Source organism: Dermacentor albipictus, chromosome 1 (genome assembly GCF_038994185.2).
Source record: "Dermacentor albipictus isolate Rhodes 1998 colony chromosome 1, USDA_Dalb.pri_finalv2, whole genome shotgun sequence".
NCBI classification, from domain to species: Eukaryota; Metazoa; Arthropoda; class Arachnida; order Ixodida; family Ixodidae; genus Dermacentor; species Dermacentor albipictus.
The window spans coordinates 486,314,539-486,335,641 of record NC_091821.1 but is presented as its reverse complement, the minus strand read 5'-3'; the positions used below and the strand labels follow the sequence as shown (position 1 = coordinate 486,335,641).

Genomic DNA, 21,103 nt, shown 5'->3' with positions numbered 1-21,103 from the left:
GTAGGCCGCCACCGAAAGCGACCGTGCTTTCGGTGATCTCATGGATGGTGACGGCGTTGTATTTCGATGTTATGCGAGTCGTACAGCGTCTTGTACGACGTGTTTCAGCAACGTTGCTTTTAATGAAGAGGACGGCAATGTGCGTATACGCCTTATAGACGGCTCACCCACTTGAATAACACAACAGGAAATTTTCAGTCTGTCGTATTTTGGGACGTTGTGACTGTCGTTCTGTTCTCTATTGTGTGACGTATTGTAGTCGAAAATTCTGTAGCATCTGATCAATATATTTGATTAAAAATTGACAGACACCTCTTTAAGGATAAGAAAAGTTATTAATACAAAAAAAATGAAAGAAAAAAAAAAGCTTTCGCACAAGATTTGAACTGTGGACCTCACGATTCCGAGACAAGCATCTTACCACCGCACCACGCCGAATTTTTTTTTTTTCTTTATTGCATGGAATTATCGGTACTGTCAAAGCAACGCAGTTACATTACATATGAACATACAAGAGAAACAAATTCACAGCTAGTATACAGTCCAATGACAGTTCAAAATTCTGGCAAACAAACACAAGCGTCCAGGTCTGAAATCCATTCAGGGACGGGATCATATGTAAGCACCACACTACGGACTTGAGCAGTCTCTTCACGGAAGATAGACCTTGTCGAGCGAGGTGGCTCGGCATGTCTGTCGATCATTCGACTTCTCCATAATGAATAAAGTCCTAATAACATAAACAAATCATATGGTGTATTACTGGCTGTATTTTTGAAAGGAAGGAACCGGATACCATAACATGTGAGAGGAAAGTCTTTTTTGATAGTTCTTTGTAAAATGTCCCAAAAAAGAAATGCGTCACGACAAAGTATAAAGCAATGTTCTATTGTCTCGGGTTGATTGCAAAGCCTACAATTTGTATTCCAGGGTACATACAGTCCTTTTTCCTGAAGCCACGTTTTAACTGGCAGTGTGGAAGTGTGCAGCTTAAAGAAAAACGTTTTCGCTGCTGGCGCAATGCACATTCTACGGACACGGCAAAGAACATCTTGACCAAATAGAGACAGATACGGCTTTCGGTACAGAGGTTCAGGGAAAAGGTTATCTATAAGTGCTACGTTTAGCGACGTTCGATTAGCGGTAAACAAATATTCAAGGGTGAATCTGGCTTTTAAGAATGAAATAGTGTCGACAAGTTCCTTTAGGAAGCCCCATAGCGGTAGTTCTTGAGCAAAGTTTGTCGTGACAAATAGAAAGGGTAGGTGTGACGCAAGACGTGCTCGATTAACTGCGAGAAGGAATGGATGATGGACATTTTTAAGGTAAAATAAGCGCATGACCAATTGTCGCACAAATAAATGCACAAGACCCAGGCCTCCCTTTTCAAGCGGGAGAAAAAGGTTGTCCCTTCTCATAGCTTCCCATGATGAATGCCAAATAAAACATGCAAATATTCTATGAAATGCCTGGACATGGACACGTGAGCAGTGCAAGACCTGCAGAACATAAAGAAGTTTAGTAGCGAGAAATGTATTGCATGCCTTAGCTCTCGCAAAAATGGAGAGATCACGTCCCTGCCAGGTTGTCACCTTTCGACGGATAGTGGTTATCGTGGACGTCCAATGAGGTCCACTATTACGGAAGTTATCGAGAGGTACTCCAAGATATCGCAACGGAGACTGATTCCAATGAATATTCGCGAATACAGAGGGAGTGAGTGCCCACATGCCTAGCCAAAAACCCCTACTTTTGTCAAAATTTACAGTAGCTCCTGCAGTCTCACAGAAACGCAGGGTAGCGTTTATTGCCTTGGTAATGCTTGGCTTATCGACGCAAAAGAAGGCAATGTCATCTGCATAAGCTAGCACTTTAATTTCCTCACCGGCATACATGTATCCTTTAATGCTCGAGTCGCAAAGCACGCTTAAGCAAAGCGGTTCTAAGTATATGGCGAAGAGTAAAGGCGAGAGCGGACAACCTTGACGAACGGATGACTGTACTTCTATTATATCTGAGAGGGTACGGTTCACAATTAACTTTGTTGTGCAATGTTTATAACAAAGTGTTATACCATTGTATAATACATCCCCTAATTGTAGATGTCGCAGCAGTTGGAACAAAAATCCGTGTTGAACCTTATCAAAGGCTTTGGCGAGGTCAATCTGGAGAAGAGCTACTTGATCCGTACTACCCTCTATGCACTCAAGGACTGAACGTGCGATATGAATATTTGTCTGTATAGAGCGGCCTCGAATTCCGCATGTTTGATGATCTCCTACTAATTTAGTAATGACTGTCTGCAATCTATTGGTCAGTATTTTTGCAAATATTTTGTAATCCACGTTACATAACGATATCGGCCTATATCCGTTTACCCTCTTTATTGTTTCATCATCAGTGCTTTTTGGTATTAAGGCTGTGTGGCCTTGATAGAAGGATGGAGGAAGCTCACCATATTGATAGGCTTCTTCGAAAAGCTGCTCCAGAAAAGGACACAGGAATTTCTGAAATTTTATATAAAATTCAGCACTAAGGCCATCAGGACCAGGCGTCTTGTTCTTTTGCAGCGTTTCGACGGCAAAATTAATTTCGTCTCGAGTTATTGGCCCATCAACGCTGAGTCGATCACCTTCTTCTAAGTGTGGCATAAGGGAAATAAACTGATCAGCGTTTTCTTCGTATCCATTTTGAGGCTTAACTGCAGCGAAAAGATCTTTATAGTGAGCTTCAAATAGGCTTATTATTTGGGACGTGTCGGTGTATATCGACCCACCAGACTCAATTTCTAATATTTGCTTGGAAAGCGCGTATCTCTTCTCATCACCGAGAGCCCTTTTTGTGGGCTGTTCCTCTGTGAAGCGAGTTGTGCGCGAACGCACCATTGCTCCTTTGTACACTTCCGTCTCATATTTCTGTATTTGTGCGCGAACTGTGTTTATTTCATCGCTATACAACCCTGGTTCCTGGCTTTCGAAAGCGTGCAGCTTGTGAAGTAGATCATGAAGGTAATGCTTTTCAGCTTTTTTTCTTTGAGACAGCTCACATGAAATGGCAATCGCTTCATTTTTCACTCTATTTTTGAACATTTCCCATTGAGCAAACAAAGGGAGCTGTTGACATTGTGTTATTTCTAGCCATAATTCTTTCACTTTGTTTACAAAACTTTCCTCTCGCAAAAGTTGTGTATTAAGTTTCCACAGTTCCCAGTTTGGAGCAAACCTGCGAAATTTTCGGGGACCCCATGATACAGCTACTAAACAGTGGTCTGTAAAAAATACAGGCTTCACGGCGTAGTTGTGAATGTTAGACCAGAGATTTGTCGAAACATACACACGATCAAGTCGAGCATGGGAGACGCCTTGAAAGTGCGTGAACCGCACCAAAGATGGTGTGTAGGCGCCCACGTCTATTAGATTGTGATCTTCCGTTAACTGATGCAGGAAAGTAGCACTTGCATCATAACGATTAGTTAGGTATGAGTGGTCTCTGGAATGACAAACACAGTTGAAGTCTCCCAACAGTACCAAATCTCTGTCAGTATCTAGGAGCGGAGCAAGTGAGAGGAAGAAAGCCTTCCTGTCACTCACTTTTGAGGGAGCATAAACGCAAATAAATCGCCAATTACGGGAATGAAAAGAGAGGTCACAGCATATAAGGCGGCCTTCCCCATCAACCCGCAGCGACAATGAAGAATGATTTAACTGCTTGCTGACTAACAAAAAGCATCCAGCGGAAGCACCACATGCTTGGCTAGTACACACCTCGTAATAAGGTTGAAAAGTTTGCAGCGCAAGGTTGACATCACCAGCAGACGATATCTTTGTCTCTTGCACTGCACCAACATCAACTTCATGCTGCCTAAGCACGTGTAGTAACTGCTGCTGACGCCTTATATGCCTCAGCCCACGTACGTTGAGTGTCGCTACACATAAGGGGAGGGTGAAGGCGGTAGCCATTTTGCTCACCTAAAGCTTTTGTGTTTCATCGCCCTTGGCCACAGGTAAATCTGTGGTCTTGCTCCCTTTGGACTTCTTTGTGGCACTCTCCTTACTACGCTGATAAAACCGGCGCGGCACATTATCACCAGGAGAGGGAGTTCGCTGAGCACTAGCAGACACTTTCTCGGGCGTCTGTAGTGCACTTTCTGTTGCGTCGTCGTTGCATGGTGCCGGACGTTTCCTTGCCTGACTTATGTCCATCGCCTCCTCCTCTTCTGCCTTGTCATCAGGGGGCTTTTCTTTTAGGCTTAGGCCAGGTGGGCAAACTGAGTCATCCTCGCCGGTAGCTTCGCTAGTATTACTTACTTCGTTAGTATTACTAGTAGTACCACGCCGAACTCGCCCACAATTCGACTAGGCTAGCAATATAAATCTTTCTCTGGATTGCTGTTTACATTTACAATTTAAAAGCCAAGATGCGCTTTCACTTCACCGCGTCAACTGCCGCATCTCTATATGCGCAGAAGTGTTGTTACCATCGCCAGGTACATCGTGGAATGCTAGAACATCAATTTTGCTGTAACGATATCCATATTTATTAAGAAATTCAGAAATAGACAACGGTGACCGGGGACACTGCAGGTTGTTACTGCTAATTTCGACAGTTGTCTCTTGCTCTTTACAGTTTTGAGCTCGCATATAATTCGTGCGTTCAATGCAAAATAGCTACATAAACACTCGTGGGTGAGTCTTGATCCGGACAGTATACTGGCTTCTCACGGCAGCGCTGTACCAGATTAATGAGACCCGAGCGAGAAAGCTTTTCACGCAACTTTGTGGAACAATCCAAAACTTCTTTCCCGCTTCGCATAAGCTTGTGCAATATTTCTGGGAAATTAACTAATGTGTCAGTGTAACCGCACATGTAAGTCCACAGGACTGTGTGCCCCATCTTACCAAATAAAACAAAGCGGATACGCAGCCATTCCCGCAGATGGTATGATTTTGATCAGCGGCCGATTTTGAGGAGGCCGGTAGCGCGTTGCTGGTGCCGCGTCGTCACGGCACAATTATAACAATTGGCCACGTCGACTTTAATACCGGTGTCGGTGCTATCAGTATTGCCGGCTTCAGAGAAGCACGATTGAATACCGCGCAAGAGAAAAGTACAGTGTACACCACCGATGCGAAGCTGACATTTTAAAGGGCCGCGACGGAAAGTGCTTCTGTTGCGACTTCAGAACTCTTGGCCGTCGCGACCGAATGTTTCTGTTGCGACGTCAGAACTGCTGTCGTAACGTCAGAAATGTCTGTCGCAGCTACAGAAACTTAAAGAAGGGAATTGCGCTAAAAAAGACACGGACGAGTAAGGACATGGACGGGCGCACTCGTCCGTGTCTTTTTTAGCGCAATTCCCTTCTTTAAGTATGTACGACCGACTCGCCCAACAACGTGCTCTCCTGAGCTACAGAAACGTTAGGAACTTCTGTCGTACAACAGAAATTTCTGTATTTGCAGCAGGAATTCCTGTTGTCTTTTTCAACTGGGCAGGACCGGGAATCGGTTTGAAATTCGCAGCTAGCATATCGCAGTTTGGTCTGTGAATGTTCCGAGGTGTTCACGCAATTTCTGCAGAGCTTGATAATGGCCCAATTTAGCACTAGGGGTTAAATTGTCAGGATGTCGAACAATAAAAAAGCTCCTCCCCAGTTATATTCAAGCATTAAACTGGTATGCATGATGCCATCCAGTATAGTTGCCAGAAAGCTCCAGATTAAACCAGCTTTTGTGTCAAACAGGCGACCCTATATGGTGCCACTGCGTCCAGTATAAGCCAGTTTAGTTGCAAACAGGGCCCCTGTTAAGACCCATTTCTGCGTGAACTGGTCATGCCTATACCTGCTTGCATGCCAAACGGGACCCCGTTCAGACCTGTTCGTGTGTGAACTGGTCCTGTTTATACCTCCTTGCATGCCAAACGGGACCCCGTTCAGACCTATTCGTGTGTAAACTGGTCCAGTTTATACCTGTTTGCATGCCAAACGGGACCCCGTTCAAACCCGTTCATGTGTAAACTGGTCCAGTTTATACCTGTTTGCATGCCAAACGGGACCCCGTTCAAACCTGTTCATGTGTAAACTGGTCCTGTTTATACCTGTTTGTTGCTAAACAGGTCCCTGTTAGAACCAGTTTAAACCTGTATAACCCAGTCTGAATTTAAATAGGATTTTCCAATAGGGTTACCATTCGCTGATATTGCCTTGCTTAGTAACTCAGGGCACAAATTTCAATGAACGCTCACTGACCTGGAGAGACAAAACAAAAGGGTGGGTCTAAAAATTATACTGCAGAAAACTAAAGCAATGATTAACAGTCTCGGAAGAGAACAGCAGTTTACGATAGGTAGCGAGGCACTGGAAGTGGCAAGGGTATGCATCTACTTAGGACAGGTAGTGACCGCGGATCCGGATCATGAGACTAAAATAATCAGAAGAATAAGAATGGCGTGGGGTGGGTTTGGCAGGCATTCCCAGATCATGAACAGCAGGTTGCCATTATCCCTCAATTGAAAAGTGTATAACAGCTGTCTTACCGGCATTCACGTACGGTGCAGAAACCTGGAGGCTTACGTAGAGGCTTCTATTTAAATTGAGGATGGCGCAATGAGCAATGGAGAGAAGAATGATGGATATAACGTTCAGGGATAAGAAAAAAGCAGATTGGGTGAGAGAACAAACGCGAGTTAGTGCCAGCTTAGTTGAAATCAAGAAAAAGAAACGAACAGGGGCAGGACATGTAATGAGGTGGGAAGATAACCGATGGTCATTAAGGGTTACGGACAGAATTTTAAGGAAAGGGAAGCGTAGCAGAGGCCTGCAGAAAGTTAGGTGAGTTGATGAGATCAAGAAGTTTTCAGGGACAACATGGCCACAATTAGTAAATTTGTGGGTAGTTGGAGAAGCGTGGGAGAGGCCTTGTCCCTGCAGTGGCGTAATCAGGCTGATGATGATGATAGCACCTATGGAGGCACATTTTTCTAGTAGTGATAATAGATCGAGGCCTCGCCTGGGTTCCACATGTCCTACCTGAAAAGAAACTGGCCAATATAACCCTTGTCGTCAAACTTCTTCTGGGAAACTCGTGGAGTGTGTCTGTGAGGGCGATGCTCCAACTCTATAATGCACTCTTCTTGGGTCTACTACGCTATACTTTACCTCTAGTGGTTCGCACTGGCAACACCAACCTTTGAACCCTACAGTCTGTGCAATGTCAAGCTTTTCGAATATGTCTATCATATGTCAGGTATACGTGCAAAGTAGCCGCAATAGCCATCGCGCTTTATCATCGCATCAAGGCGTACATTCAAGTGGGCGCTTTAGAGGTGCCCATGAGGCATTTCGCCTGATTTCTACTCCATTATCTCGCCTCCATTCCTGACACTTAACCTCGTTCAGCGTTTAGGAAGATTATCACCACCATCCACGGAACTTTGCCGTCGAACTTTACGCCTTCAGCACGACCACCTCTACCGCTGTGGTGCCCACATTCACTCCAAGCCCTTCTTGTCATTCTTGGCATAAAAAGAAAACGAAGGTGAAAACCTCCTTAAACAAACAGTGTTTTCACTCATGCATGAGGAGAGCAGAGAACTGAGCCACGTTTACACGGAGGGTTTTGTCTTTTCGCTATTTCGGATGGAACAGTGGTAATTCTCGCGATTTCTGTGACCATCCAGTTGAAGACATCTCGCATTACACCATCGACGGCTGCAGCACTCGCAGCTGTCCGTGCTGCTTTGGGGTCTATTTGTCCCAAATCATCACAGTCATGGTCTATCGTTTGTGACTCGAAGTGTCTGCCTAGGGCCCTAGTGTTGGCAATCCCCGTTAAACTGCTGATTTAACGTGCAATTAGTCGCACACATCCAACTACTTCACAACCACGCAACTGACAAGGGTCGCCACATTATCTACCAGTGAATACCGGGCCACCGCGAAATCTACCGATATCACAGTGCGGATGACGCTACCCGATCGGCCACGATGGTGCCTATATTACACTGATACCACAGTCGAGAACAGATGCAGGCCCAAGGCTTTGCTCCCTCGCAAGCGAGCGCATACAGCCGCGTTAGAACGCCAGTGTCTTCACCAACACACGTATCCACAGAGTGGATCCACATATGCAACTCGGTTTTCCGCCAGGGTTACTCCGAGCAGAAGCAACACTTCGGTGCGGCATGCGGCTCGGCGTTGCATTCACAGCACCTATTCCTTCCGCCGATCCCAGCATAGTGCAGGGTGTAGAAGCTTTAGGTAGGGTAAAGTGCAGTGATCATAAGTCTAGGATTTCGGTCGATATGACGAGAGAGAGAGTAAAATTTGTCAAGAAGAAAGAGGCCAACCTATACGCAGTAAGGATAAAAGTAGGCCAATCCTGGCTGGTGTTCGCAAACAAATATGAGGCTTTAGAGCAGAGAGGTGAAGACGACTTATAGGGAATGAATGAAACCGTAATTAGGCTGATTTCAGATGAAACGATTGTACTGGAAAGTAAGTAACCAGTAGGTAAGCTCTCCCAAGTAACGAAGGACCCAATGGCGAAATGACAAAGCATGAGAGTGCCCAACTCAAAAGATCATACAGAATTCGGCGAAATGTCAAAACTGATTAACAAGGAGGAAGTAAAAGATATTCTAAATTACAACGTGAGGAAGGCGGAAGAAGCGCTAAAGAAAGGGACGCAGCACGAAATCAGTAAGATGAAAACTTTGCAAAGGCTAGGCCAAGATGTATTTACTGAAATATATGCAGGATAATATCAGAAATCTCGAAGATATAGTAAAAGCTGTGGAAGAAATGCTGTACCCAGAGCAGCAACGATACCGTCATATGATGTAGTAATGAACAGGATACAGAGGCTCCTTTTATAGCTAGCGATGAAGTTAAAAGGGCCTTGAAAGACACGAAGTGATGATAAACGGCAGAAGATGCAATAAGAGTCGATTTTATCAAATATGGTGGAGACATCATGCTTAAAACCTGCACCCCTTCATACAAAATGTCTCACGACTTCAACTGCTTGGGAGATTTGGAAGAATTCCAACGTTATACTAGTCCACCAAAAGGGAGACGTTAAAGAATTAAAAATTATAGGCCTATTGGGTTGCTTTTTATATTGTACAATCTATTGACCAATTTCCATTAGAATAAGTGCAACACTTGACTTCAGTCAACCAAGAGAACAGGCTGGCTACAGCAAGGGACATGTTCTAATGGATCACATCTATGTGATCATTGAGGTAATTGAGAAATCTGCAGAGTAAAATCAACCACTATATATAGCTATCATAGATTATAAAAAGACATTTAATTCAGTAGAGATACCAGCATTCACAGAAGCATTACGCGATCAAAGAGCACAGGATGCATACGTGAATATATTGGGAAATATCTACAAATATTCGATAGCTACCTTGGTTATCCACACGATAAATAGAAAGATACCTACAAATAACGGGGTCGGGCAAGTAGACAATCTCTACGATGCTATTTACTAGATGCTTGGAAGAAGTATTCAGGCTATTAAACTGGGCTACTAAACAATGGATTATGAAACTATTAAATACCTCAGCAACCTTCGGTTTTCAGATGACATTGTCTGGTTCAGTATCACTGGGGACGGATTGCAACAAATGATTGAGGACGTTAACAGAGAAAGTTTAGGAGTTGGGTCGAAGGTTGATATGCAGAAGACAAAGATAATGTTCAATAGCCTCTCAAGGGAACAACAGTTCAGCATCGCCAGTCAGTCTGTAGAGTCTGTAAAGGACCACATTTATCTAGGTGAATTACTCCCATTGAATCATGAGAAGGAAAGTTACAGAATTATAAAAATGGGTTGAAGTGCACACTGCAGGCATTGCCAGATTCTGACTGCAACCTTACCGCTATCATCAAAAAGAAAGGTATACAATCACTGCATTCTACCGGCACTAAAATATAGGGTAGGAACTTGGAAGAAGTTTGATAAGTAGTTAAGGACAGCGCAACAAGCCTTGGAATGAAAAATGTTAGGTGTAATGTAAAGAGACACGAAGAGAGCGGTGTGGATGAGAGAGCAAACGGGGATAGCCGATACTCTAAATGACATTAGGAGAAAAAGATCGAGCTGGGCAGGCCATGTATTGCATAGGATGGATAACCGATGTGCCACTAGAGCTAAAGAATGGGTGCCAATAGAAGGAAAGCGCAGTCGGGGCAGCAGAAAGCTAGTTGGAGTGAGGAAATCAGGCAATTTGTTGGCGCAAATTGGAATCACGTGGCGCGGGACAGGGGTAATAGGAGATCGCACTGAGCGGCTGTCGTCCTGCACTGGACATAAGAATGGCCTGCTGATGATTATGACCTCTTTCGCATTGGAATGGCCGAAAGCCCTGCTTGCGAGAACTGTGGCTGGGATTAGACGACCAAGCATTTCTTCTGTGACTGTTCCCGCTACAATGTGGTATGAAAAGTGCTGGCGACCACGCTCGAAAAACGGCATGATCGTCCCTTCAGGCAGGAAAAAGTTCAAGGATACTCGTGCGGATGCGTTTTGGTACCCAAGTCCGTCAGGCATCTGCTCAAGTTCTCAAGGTCTTGTGAATTGTACTACAGAATTTTAAAGTTGTAGCGCGTAGCCTCGCGTTTTTGTGTGAATGTTTATTTCAATATTTTTGTTTGTTTCTTCTCTAACTTTTTTTTCCCCTTGGCCCTTTGCCCAACACAGGGCAAACAGCCCGTACCTAAAATAGCTACCCTCGCTGTCTTTTCTTGGCTTTTGTCTCTCTCTCGCTCTCTCCCTCGAAGCTAAACAGTTAATCATGAGCCACAAAATAAACGAGTGAGAGATCATCTGCATGTTATGTAACTACTACAAAAGTTCAAAACATTGATTTTTTTAGGCTCAGGTTACCTGATGTAATCTAGAGCATTTGACACATTCTGTAGTGATTACGAGAAAAATAACTAATGTGGTGACATCGCACCAAAAATACTTTGCAGAACCAAAAACATCACAAGCTGTAAGTCGAAGCAATTAGTAATAAAAAAGCAATAACATCATACAGATGGCAAATATTATCTAATTTAGTACAGCGATTGAAATTATATACAACTGTGATACGGAAAAAAAAATTCTACCCCTACCTCCCATTACGCGTACCGTACGGAAATGCACTCGCGAACGCCACCGGTGGGGTGTGTGCGACCCATGTTGTCCCATAGCGCTAAACGGTGAGGCCCGGGTTACAACTTAACTTACCAGCCTTAAGAAGTACGGAAATGCAACATTTGGAGAAGGCACAGTTATCTTGTAGTGAAGGCTACACAACATCTACATTTCTCCCAAAGCGTTGGTCAAACTTTCGGGCTGCTCACGCAGCCATTGTCAGCAATACCTGCTGAAAAGGGGGCCCGCTGTGCCGCGTCGACGTCGTGCGCTGCTCTCGCAAAAGCAGCGGCAGCGGAGGCCGGCAGGCAAATAATGGGCGTGTCACCACATGATCAAACATGGCGACGCCCACGGGAGGAAAGTGAGAAGTTGTCACGGTAGTATTGAACGACCACAGTTTGTACTTTGGGGCGTGCTTAAGAACGGCAGAATGGGAGGTCAAATTATTCACGGATTCTTCTTGGTAGCTGATAAGTAGGAATTCGTTTAGGAAAGTAGGGCTTGGACGTGCCACATTATATCACTAAAGCGTAAGTAAAAGAATGTTATCATCAGTGCAATAAAATGCCTTGGAAAAGGCAATAATGAGTGAGCCAGTTTTATTACTATTTTCATTGGAAGATTTAACTTTAACAGTGAAACAAGGAATCGCTAAGCCTGTGGAAAGTCCAGCCTAACTAAATTTAGCATAGGTGTTATTAGGTTGAAATTTTTAGACATGACAGATTCGCATTATTCAAATTTTAAAATATTTTGTCTATGGATTTAACTTATAGAAAGTGAGCCTACCATGTTCCATTGTATTTAGATCTATTGAATTAAATGCAGAAGTCACTTGAGCAGTTTCATGTTCTTTAAGAAACATACCTGTCTTGAAACATTTGAATTCGTACTTTAAAGGAATACTGGCAGCAAAATTTTGCGTTCTCCTTATTTCTGCTTTCTAGGCAGCTACCGACCCTATGATGGCAATATAAATCTTCAATCGAGCGCCACAAATAGTTGCAGCACCTGTACTATGCCCTCTTGAAGATGCCCGTCAAGTGCAGCGCGACTTCATACGCAGAAAAAAGAGGCTTGTCACGCCACCGAAACTAGTCGTGGCCATGTGTTATGAGAAAGAATTTAAGATCCCGCTAGTAAGCCCCTTGTGGTGGCTATAGGCCGTGCAATGAACGTGTCACCGAAAGCTGCTAAATCGGACCGTGCATTTGTAAGCCTCCTTTAAAATCTGAAGGGGACGCGCTTTCCACTCTTGTGCCGCCGAGTACTGATTGAACTCAGCTTTTCGTAGCAAGGTCATTTAGTTTGACCTTGCGTCAGTGGTGTTTGGTATTACGAGATCACCACCACAAGTCCAGATAACCTGATCAGGCGCCTTTTTTAAGCCGGAAGCCGCGCTCGTCTTCCCGCGTGTTTTGAACGCGTAGCATTGCAGGTAACAAAAGATCTGTCGCACTCTCAGCACAAAGAAAACCGCAAAGCATATTTGCTGTATCGACGGCTATACAATAAATCATCGAAAACAAGCGAAAAGTTAAGAATTTCTCAAGCCTGGGGGAAAGAAAATAGATATCCAGTTTATTATGCCTGCTGTCAATATTATGTTGCCACGGGCCAGTTTATTCTAGGCTAAAAATACATGACTGAACATCCTCTGGGCAGGTAGAGAAAACAGGAATCAGAACTCCGAGGATATTCAGGCAGCCGCATTAAGATAATCAGTCTACGAAATGAAATTACGTCTGAGGGCACTGTAGCAGTACACCGGGTCAACATAGACTTCAATGTGCTGAGTTGTTCACAGATATCAAAACAGTGAGAACGTTATCGTCTTTATATCATCATGTTTTAAACTAGTCAGCCTATATTCCCTGCTTCTAATTGTTCAGTTTATTAGGCGCGTTGTGTTTAATTAATGTCTTGGTATAAGTTCTTCACTCCCACAAATTCACCTCGACAAATACCGTTCTGTTTTCGTTTATTTTGTCGCTCTCATTTAGTTGGAACCTTTTTATAAAAACCAACACCGAACACAAAGTGCAGTTTCACCTTTTTGAAGTAGATTGCAGGAAGACTAGGGCTTTAGTTGTGCGAGAAATCGCTGTGCCCAAATGATCGTGAAATACTCGCTCTTTTACTTATTGACTTTAGGGCACACGTTCTAAATGCAACATTGAAGCCACGTCTGCTTAACAATAGCCGCCCCAACATCTCCTAAAATATGCGTTTGCGTTACGCTCAAGGCTCTTGTAAATCTGTTCACTGGAGCGTCAATGTATTTCGTAGAACATTTTCAAGTTGCATATCTCTAAAGGCCTGTTCGTTTTCCAATTTGTGTTACGCACAGAGGACCTCACTACAGCTGGGATTAAATTTCGCGATTGCAAGATTTGGGCCAATGGGAATAATTAAGAAGTTAATAATGAATATTTTTTATAAGTCATCTGCATTATTTCATTTCTGATGCAAACCACATCTTGCATAAGTGCAGCTGTAAAGGCGAAATAAAACTGTGTGTCCCAGGCGATGTTTAGAAAAGCTGTTCCAACCAAAAACAAAAAAGCAGCCAAGTGGCACACCGGAGCTCAGAAGCGCGCGTCTTTTTACAAATCGTTCCTCTTTGCCGAGTGACGCTGGAATGCCCCGTCAAGGAAAAATAAACAGTAAAGTCACGCAACCCAGTGTGACGTGCAGTGTAACCGGAGAAAGGTAGCATGCCAGGAAGTGCTGCAGCGTAACTGACGACATCAGCAATAACAAAAAAGGTGGAGTGAAAGAGCGTCTTATCCCGTGCCTTAGTTGGCTGTCACCACATCATTCTAAAACAAAAATCTGTGACGTCTGCTTCCTTCTGCGTCGGCATTGGGGAAGACAAGTTTCGAAATAGCACGAAAAAAGTGTCCACGCACTATAAAATTGGCTGCCCGCACACAGAGATCTCAAACACCTCCGAGCAGCTGAAGCAGTTTCATAAAAGAAGAATTTTAATTTTCGGTACAACGGTGAAACATGACCTCAGTCGTAAGTATTTCTTGTTTTCTGTTAAGCTACAACATTGCATACTACGGAGAAAAGAGAAAGAAGTCCACGTTCTAAGACACCCACATTGAAAGCACGTTTTGAAGTGCAGCTCCAATATAATTGGTGATATTGAGGTAAGAGATAGAATCAGTTCTTTAATTTCGGCATAATACCAACATGGAAAGACTATCAAAATGTCCGCAAGCTGTGTTTGTTACCTTATATGACATCTATTTGAACACTATTTTATATCATACTCGCAACAAGCGTAATTGTGCGTATATTTATGCAGAAATAACATGCGAATGAAACAGCAGGCAGGGATTGTATTAAAGGCTGCCTTGAGATAAATGAGTCCAGCTATGTCCTAGCGATATCTTTCGAAGCCGCTCATGGGTAGTCTTTACAGGACGTCGAGCAGAGTAAATTCAATACAATTGCTGGATTGTGCAAAATGTTCTGTTTTAGGCTCTTCTGGCTTGCCTCTTCTCCTGTGTCTTTGCCGAGCAAAGGTACAGTGATCCCGGCTACTTTTATGACAGCTTCCAGGGACCTCTCCTAGCTGCTGCAGCCACACCGGGTGTAGCGGCAGCTGAACCAGTCTATGTGAGCATTCATTTATCATCGCTTCACTGACTAGTAGTTATCCTCCTTCGCGATGACAAATAGTTTTTATAAAATTGTTTATCTGCTATATGGAAGTAGATACGGAAGTCTATGGCACACACTAAGGAAACCATTTGATTTCTTGCTTCGCACATCTGCGTTTACTAGGAATAGGGAAATGCATAATTATACCTCAAACAATAAAGTAAGTCACTTTGGCTTCTATCATTATTAAATAATTTGCTTTGTTAATTGACTTTGGTGCGTTACATCACTGCAGTACTGTGCTAACAATAAACATTAGAGTGATTTCTAGAATGCGAGCATTAGCGTTTATGTCTTGTACTATACACGGCCATAAAATCACCTAGGATGCCTAGTCGAGGGCGCAACTTCATTGAAGAATAAATTGACGCTCCGCTGCCTGGTAGATTCTTCAGCTATTGTATCCTGTTTTGGTCATCATGAAAATTATGCATAATTTTATTGTGGCGGAAAGATTTAGAAAAAATTGCTGCCTCTCTGGGGAGATGTTCATGTGCGACTGGCGGGATTACGTCAGTTACTGCCGTAATTGTTATGTCGCAGCCACCGCAGCCCTACAGTTTTGGCTATGACAACCTCGACGAGTACGGATCGAGGAGCTACCACAACGAGAAGAGTGACGCAAACAATGTGAAGACAGGATCGTACGGCTACCGAGACGCCAATGGCATATACAGACGGGTCACATACATCGCCGACGCCAATGGCTACCGCGCTACCATCGACACTAACGAGCCCGGCACAGCTCCGGGATCCAGCGCCGACGCGGTGTTCAATGCAAGACCAATTCGCGTTGCCGATGGGGCGAAATCTGCATCGGCTCCCGTGCCGGTCTACGTTGCCCCTGCCCCATACGGCGTCTCTCACAATCGCTACGGTGCTCGCATCCCGTGGTTTTCATGAGGCGACTCGTGAACTCTCTTACATGTACAGCTAAGCGACACAAGTTTTGTAAATAAACGGATTTTGTTGACTTGTTGACATGCTGGCTTATAAATGATCATAAAAAGTAAATATATGGCTTACATTAAAAATCCGGTGCGTGTGATGCCAGGGGGCTTGGCAAACAGAATAAATCTGCAAATACACAGCTAGAATACCGATACAGGAGTGATAAACAATCCAATACACATATGAAATCGTACCCTCTTTTCTTCATGTGAGAAGCGAAAATTTCAAATTTGCTTTTTGAATAATATCACGGCGCTATTAGCACCTAAAATCTAGTTTTAAAAGTGAGAACAGTTACAGAGGGCTAACAGATTTGGGAAATATGTGTATGTTTCCCAATAAGAATACAGTATTTGCTGATTGTATAACCTAACATTTATTTCTCCTTTATTAAGGGTTATCTACTGAGACGATGATATTGTAATTCCATATCCCACGTAGCTTCCTGTCGAGCAGTTGGCCATAATAACACCACACATAAAAGAATGCGGGAGAAACCTATTCAATAAAACGCATGACATTAAAAAATATGAGTCAGAACGCGAATGCAGGACATCGCACACAAGTAAGGGACGTTCGCGAAGTTTTACGGACATGCCAAATTTAACAAATACGGAAGAGAGCGACAGCATTCATGCAACCAGCCACTCGCGTCAAATGTGCGTTGCAGAAATTCACGGGGAGCCTCACCTAAAAACAATTGTGCTGAAACCATCGACGACAATCGTTAGCCAAACCCTTCAGGAAGGATATTCCCTATACTACAGAACTGTTGAGCTTGAAGGCATGTGAAGGCGCTGGCGTGGAAGGCGACTGCCATTCTTTTGACACCACCACAGTGTCAGCCGGTTGCGGAAGTGGAGGGATAGCGTCATAGCGGAGCACCTGAATCTTCAAATGCTCAAAAGCGGGAATAGTGGACGATCAGGGACAGACAAGCCCCGCAAATCAGATAACGCGATATCGTGCGCACATTCCTTCGGTACCTTTGTATTGGCGGGCAAACTTGGGCTATCCAGCGCTTACTTCGAAAATGTACGATGCCAACAAAATAAGAAACAGAGCCAATTAGCTTTAAGACAAGAATTGCGGGTCGTGGACCCAGCTTCCACATTTAAGTCAAGGGCGATCGATAGCTGTTCGGGTTCTAGCAATTGGAAATGTATCTCTGAGCAATATTTAGCAGGGTCAGTCTGCATAAATGGAGACAGAGCTCAACAGGGTATTGAACCCGAACTGAACCGAAAACCAGACAAGAAAAAATGTTCATTTTTGTTTTGCTCCAACTGAGACTTACCGAGCTATACGACTTTTTTTCACTCCGCAGCGAGATTGTAAATCAAAAAGTAACCGTTTTTGGTTCAAGTTGGTCCCCAATTTTGGATGTTTTCATCCCTGTATTACGCTAACGTTTGGCTCAATTAAATTTGCCTCATTAGCAAATATAGGTGATCTTCGCGTGCTTTGAAAAATAAAAGCTCCGTTAGTGTATCGCAGTGTATTGAGCCGGGGCCAGACTTGGCGCTGTGTGCATGCGACAATATATGCATCGCATACGACGCGCGCACTCAGCAGACTGTGATGCGGGCAAAGGTACCTGACACCATGGAGTACATATACTTGTAGCTTGGCCCTGGCGTTGACCAGGGCCAAGCTACAATGATGTAATGATGAGGCGTTGACCTCATCATCAGCGCCAATTAAGAACAAGGCATTCTGTTAAAAAGTATTCGTGGATTCTGGCCCAGGCACATTAGTGAAGCCAACCATCAAGGCTTTCTTAAGTTTTTTTGACTTAATACAAGCTGTGAATCGTGAATTTTATATTTGTGAACGGAACCTTCGAACATGAACACGTATGCTTTTTATAAATGGTTGTAGGCGCAAAAGTAAAGAAATGGACGACGGAATGACAGCCACGGCGAGGCGCACACTGGCAACTGGTTTTTATTGTTCGCGATGCCTCACTTATATTCCGTAAGACATGCGAACAGGAACATACACAGGTGAGTTCACATAAGATAAAAATCAAACCTTATCGTAACTTATCAACCAGGAAGCGACAACGACGGCACGCTGCTACACAATCCGCTGAACTGTCTGATATACCTCGCCTATGGTAGGTTCCGTGCCACCGTTTCCTTACTTTTCCGTAGTATGCATGTGTTTTGCAGCAAAGGTTAACGCCTGTACACTTGGCAGCGATATGGCAAATTCGAGTCTGTGCCATTCCGAATTTCAGAGGCAACTGTATCTTCTGCTTCTACTCAGGCGTAGGAAGAAAACGGTTGGCTCTTCAGGTCTCCAGGTTCTGGGGGACATTCAAGTCCCGGATAAGGTTGCTGTGGTGCGGAAGCACGGGCCTAAATTCAGTGTTCAGTCTACCATTACTGTCCACAAGCTGCTCTCCGTAAATAGACATGTGGTCAGCGGGGCTAAGACAGAAGACCGCAAAAGGTGCGTTCTGGATGGTACGGATATCTTGTCGAGGAAGTTTCCAAAAGAAAAGCGTAGTGGCCGTGATCCTTTGAACTATGTTGTGTCTTTTCTGAGACAGGATGACCTACTCCTCCTAATAGCTGATAAAGAGGGTGTGCGGGGGGTGGGGGGGTTGTACTCATGAACAAAAGGGCACTTCGATCTCAAGACTACGGGAGCTATACGAAGAAATTTCAGAAGTGTGTGGCTGTCGGGCCCGATGGTAGAAGCTAAGGCTGTTGTGTAATGATCGTGGCCTCTTTTGATCAGAGATTGCAAATTCGGTAATCTTTCTGTGTTGTTTAACTCTAAAACTTATAAACCTGCGATTCCTTTCCGGTGCATATTCAGAGAAAACAATTTTTGGCAGGTACTCATCAGTCTGTATTTGTGCAAGCAGTTTAACAGTCTTGTATTAGCCTACCCGCATTTAGTCAAAAATTTCTGGTGACAAAATAGCGTTTCTTTCAGGACAATCGCTCTATCGGGTATTTTTTCTCCATTGATGTTGAAGAGCGGTTTTACTCTATCCCACACAGGGAGCTTCTTATGGCTGTGGGGTCATGCATTGAAAAAAATGGGAATGTGCCCTTTGAGAACAAGGCTGAAGTTCCGGTAGAAAGTATTTAGCTGCTTTGGAGTTTTATGTTGGGGTAACGTTCATTTTTTTAAGAGGTGCTGTTGTGCAGAAGAATGATATATGTATACGGTCGTGGGGGCACCTGTGTTATGCAACATCTTTTTTCGGAAGCATTTGCCACCACTTGGAAACCGCTTTGTGAAAGGACAAGGTTTTGCAAGTCTTTAGGTATGTAGATGACTTGTTGATTGTTTTGAATAAATAACAGGACTGTGCCTACACAGAGTTGGTTAAGGACGTATTAGACACTTATAAACTGCTGGGACAAGGGCTCAGGTTTACCCGTGAACTTCCTACTTTTGACAAGCTGCCATTTTTAGACCTTTATCTCATCCTTCATGAAAACCATGTTTGCTGGATGTACCGCGGCCGTGCACAGAAAGAACTGTTGTAGTTTCACTCCCCCATTGGAAAACAGTAAAACAAGCTATTCCCATGACTAGCTTACAGGTGGCTCTATGTCTTGGCCCCACGTTATTCAGGAAAGTTTTAATTTCCAGGTGTCTAGGCTTTTCTCGGCGGGCATCTCTCCTTCTTTGTTTATTAAGTGAGCGAAGCTTTCTGCAAGAAATTTCGGTGTGAGCCTAACAATGCTTGGGAAAATGCGAAAAGAAACGGAAAACGTTCCCTGTTGTCATTCTGTTTATACGCAGAGTCGTTAATTCGTTAAAAGGTAAAGAATGTTGCTTTTAGGTACGATGTACCGGTAGTGTTTTGCGGCTCCTCGGAAACTTTCTCGCATTTGTGCGCACCCGTCTCCCGTAGAATGGGCCGAGTGTGTAAATACTGTAATTGTTGTAATTAATTATTGTATTGTAATAATTATTGTAATTAGCCACGTTCAGTGCTCTTTTTTTTTAATGTTCGGCTGGCGTCATTGATGAGATTCTTTTAGACTGGGGCAAGGTATACATCAGCCAAACTGGGCGTTGTATAATAGATCGCCTGCGAGAGCATGTTCTGTCAATCAAGAATGAGACAGGCTCAAATTTGCCGTATCACTACAAGGTGTGCACGTGTGAACCTTTGCTCTAAAACACATGCATAATACGGTAAACCTAGGCTACGGTGGCACGGGAACTAGCAGAGGTGACGTACATCAGAAAGTTTGGTGACCAATGTATCAGGGTTCCGTCGTTGTCTCTTCGCGAGAATGAGTTTAGTTTCCTGGCTGATATGATATGATTAGGTTCGCTTTTTGTCTCATGTGAATTCACTTGTGTATGTTCCTGTTCGCATTCCTGAGGGCATATAAGGGAAGCATCGAGAAAAATAAGAACTGCTGCGAGTTAGCGCCAGTCCGTCCCTATTGAAAAATTTGTGTGAGAAATAGAACGAGATGTATGCATGTCGCACAGATTTGACGAGAAATAGAACGAGATGGATGCATGTCGCACAGATTTGACGAGAAAAGAACGATATGAAATGCATATTGAACGAACTCGCAGAGAAAACGGGCGAGATCTGTGTGATGCGCTACGCAGACATTTACGAAGTGCACGAGATTTATGCGATGTGCGATATGAATGCATAGAGCTTGAGTGACATGTGTGCGATGAGTTGTGTAGACCTGACGAGATTATGTATGACGTGTGTGAGGTGGCATGTGATGTGTACGCACTGTAGTCGTATGAGCAACTCGATCTTTGAAGATGACTGAATTGTATAAAAAGTGTGTGCACTTAAGTCGTAGTGCATACAAAAGCTCATTAATGACAGTCAGATTTATGAGCTGTTCGTAGTAAATGCAAGAGTGTGATCAATGTGCTGTATGATCACATTGAATCATTCTGACACATATATACCAGCATAAACTACAGAGCAAATAAGACGTTCAGAGCTCAACTTCTGGAATTTCATCCCCATCAAAGCTGGTGTCGGTACTTTTGATGCAATGATTTTCACTTGGGGACATATTCTCGGATGAACATTTATGGCGATACTACTGCCTTTGCATGACGCATTCCTCGACCAGCCAGTAAGCACTGGATAGCACAATGATATTGTCAAAAGCTATCAGCAGAGTTTGAATCCCTAGTACAGAGAGTAGATCTGCCTAAGATTTTATTGCAATATAGGAGTCAGGTACCATAAAAGTTTCATAATAAAATGTTACATGTTTGTTTGTGCACGCAATAAAATAATCTGGCAATGTGATTATAGCACTTTGGAGATGCTTCAAACAAGGACGAGTTGGCAAAGT

The 21,103-nt window shown here is 43.7% G+C and overlaps 1 protein-coding gene across 2 annotated transcripts; it reads left to right on the top strand.

The window, feature by feature from the left end:
* Window positions 1-40: 40 nt before the first annotated feature.
* Window positions 41-15,757, top strand: LOC135912127 (cuticle protein 10.9-like). Of its 2 annotated transcripts, none has more exons than XM_070532552.1 (3): window positions 41-139; window positions 14,649-14,786; window positions 15,375-15,757. In XM_070532552.1, the coding sequence occupies exons 1-3, from the start codon at window positions 41-43 to the stop codon at window positions 15,732-15,734; spliced, it is 597 nt and encodes a 198-aa protein (XP_070388653.1). In that variant the 3' UTR covers window positions 15,735-15,757. The 2 variants fall into 2 exon arrangements, with proteins under 2 accessions (XP_070388653.1, XP_065300591.1); XM_065444519.1 differs by lacking the exon at window positions 41-139 and adding an exon at window positions 14,009-14,180.
* Window positions 15,758-21,103: the final 5,346 nt, after the last annotated feature.

Excerpts from the sequence above, each read along its gene's own strand:
- LOC135912127 (XM_070532552.1), top strand. The coding sequence starts at position 41 with ATGGATGGTGACGGCGTTGTATTTCGATGTTATGCGAGTCGTACAGCG. Across the intron at positions 140-14,648 it reads TTAATGAAGAGGACGGCAAT|GCTCTTCTGGCTTGCCTCTT; the intron begins GTGCGTATACGC and ends GTTCTGTTTTAG. Across the intron at positions 14,787-15,374 it reads CGGCAGCTGAACCAGTCTAT|CCACCGCAGCCCTACAGTTT; the intron begins GTGAGCATTCAT and ends GTTATGTCGCAG.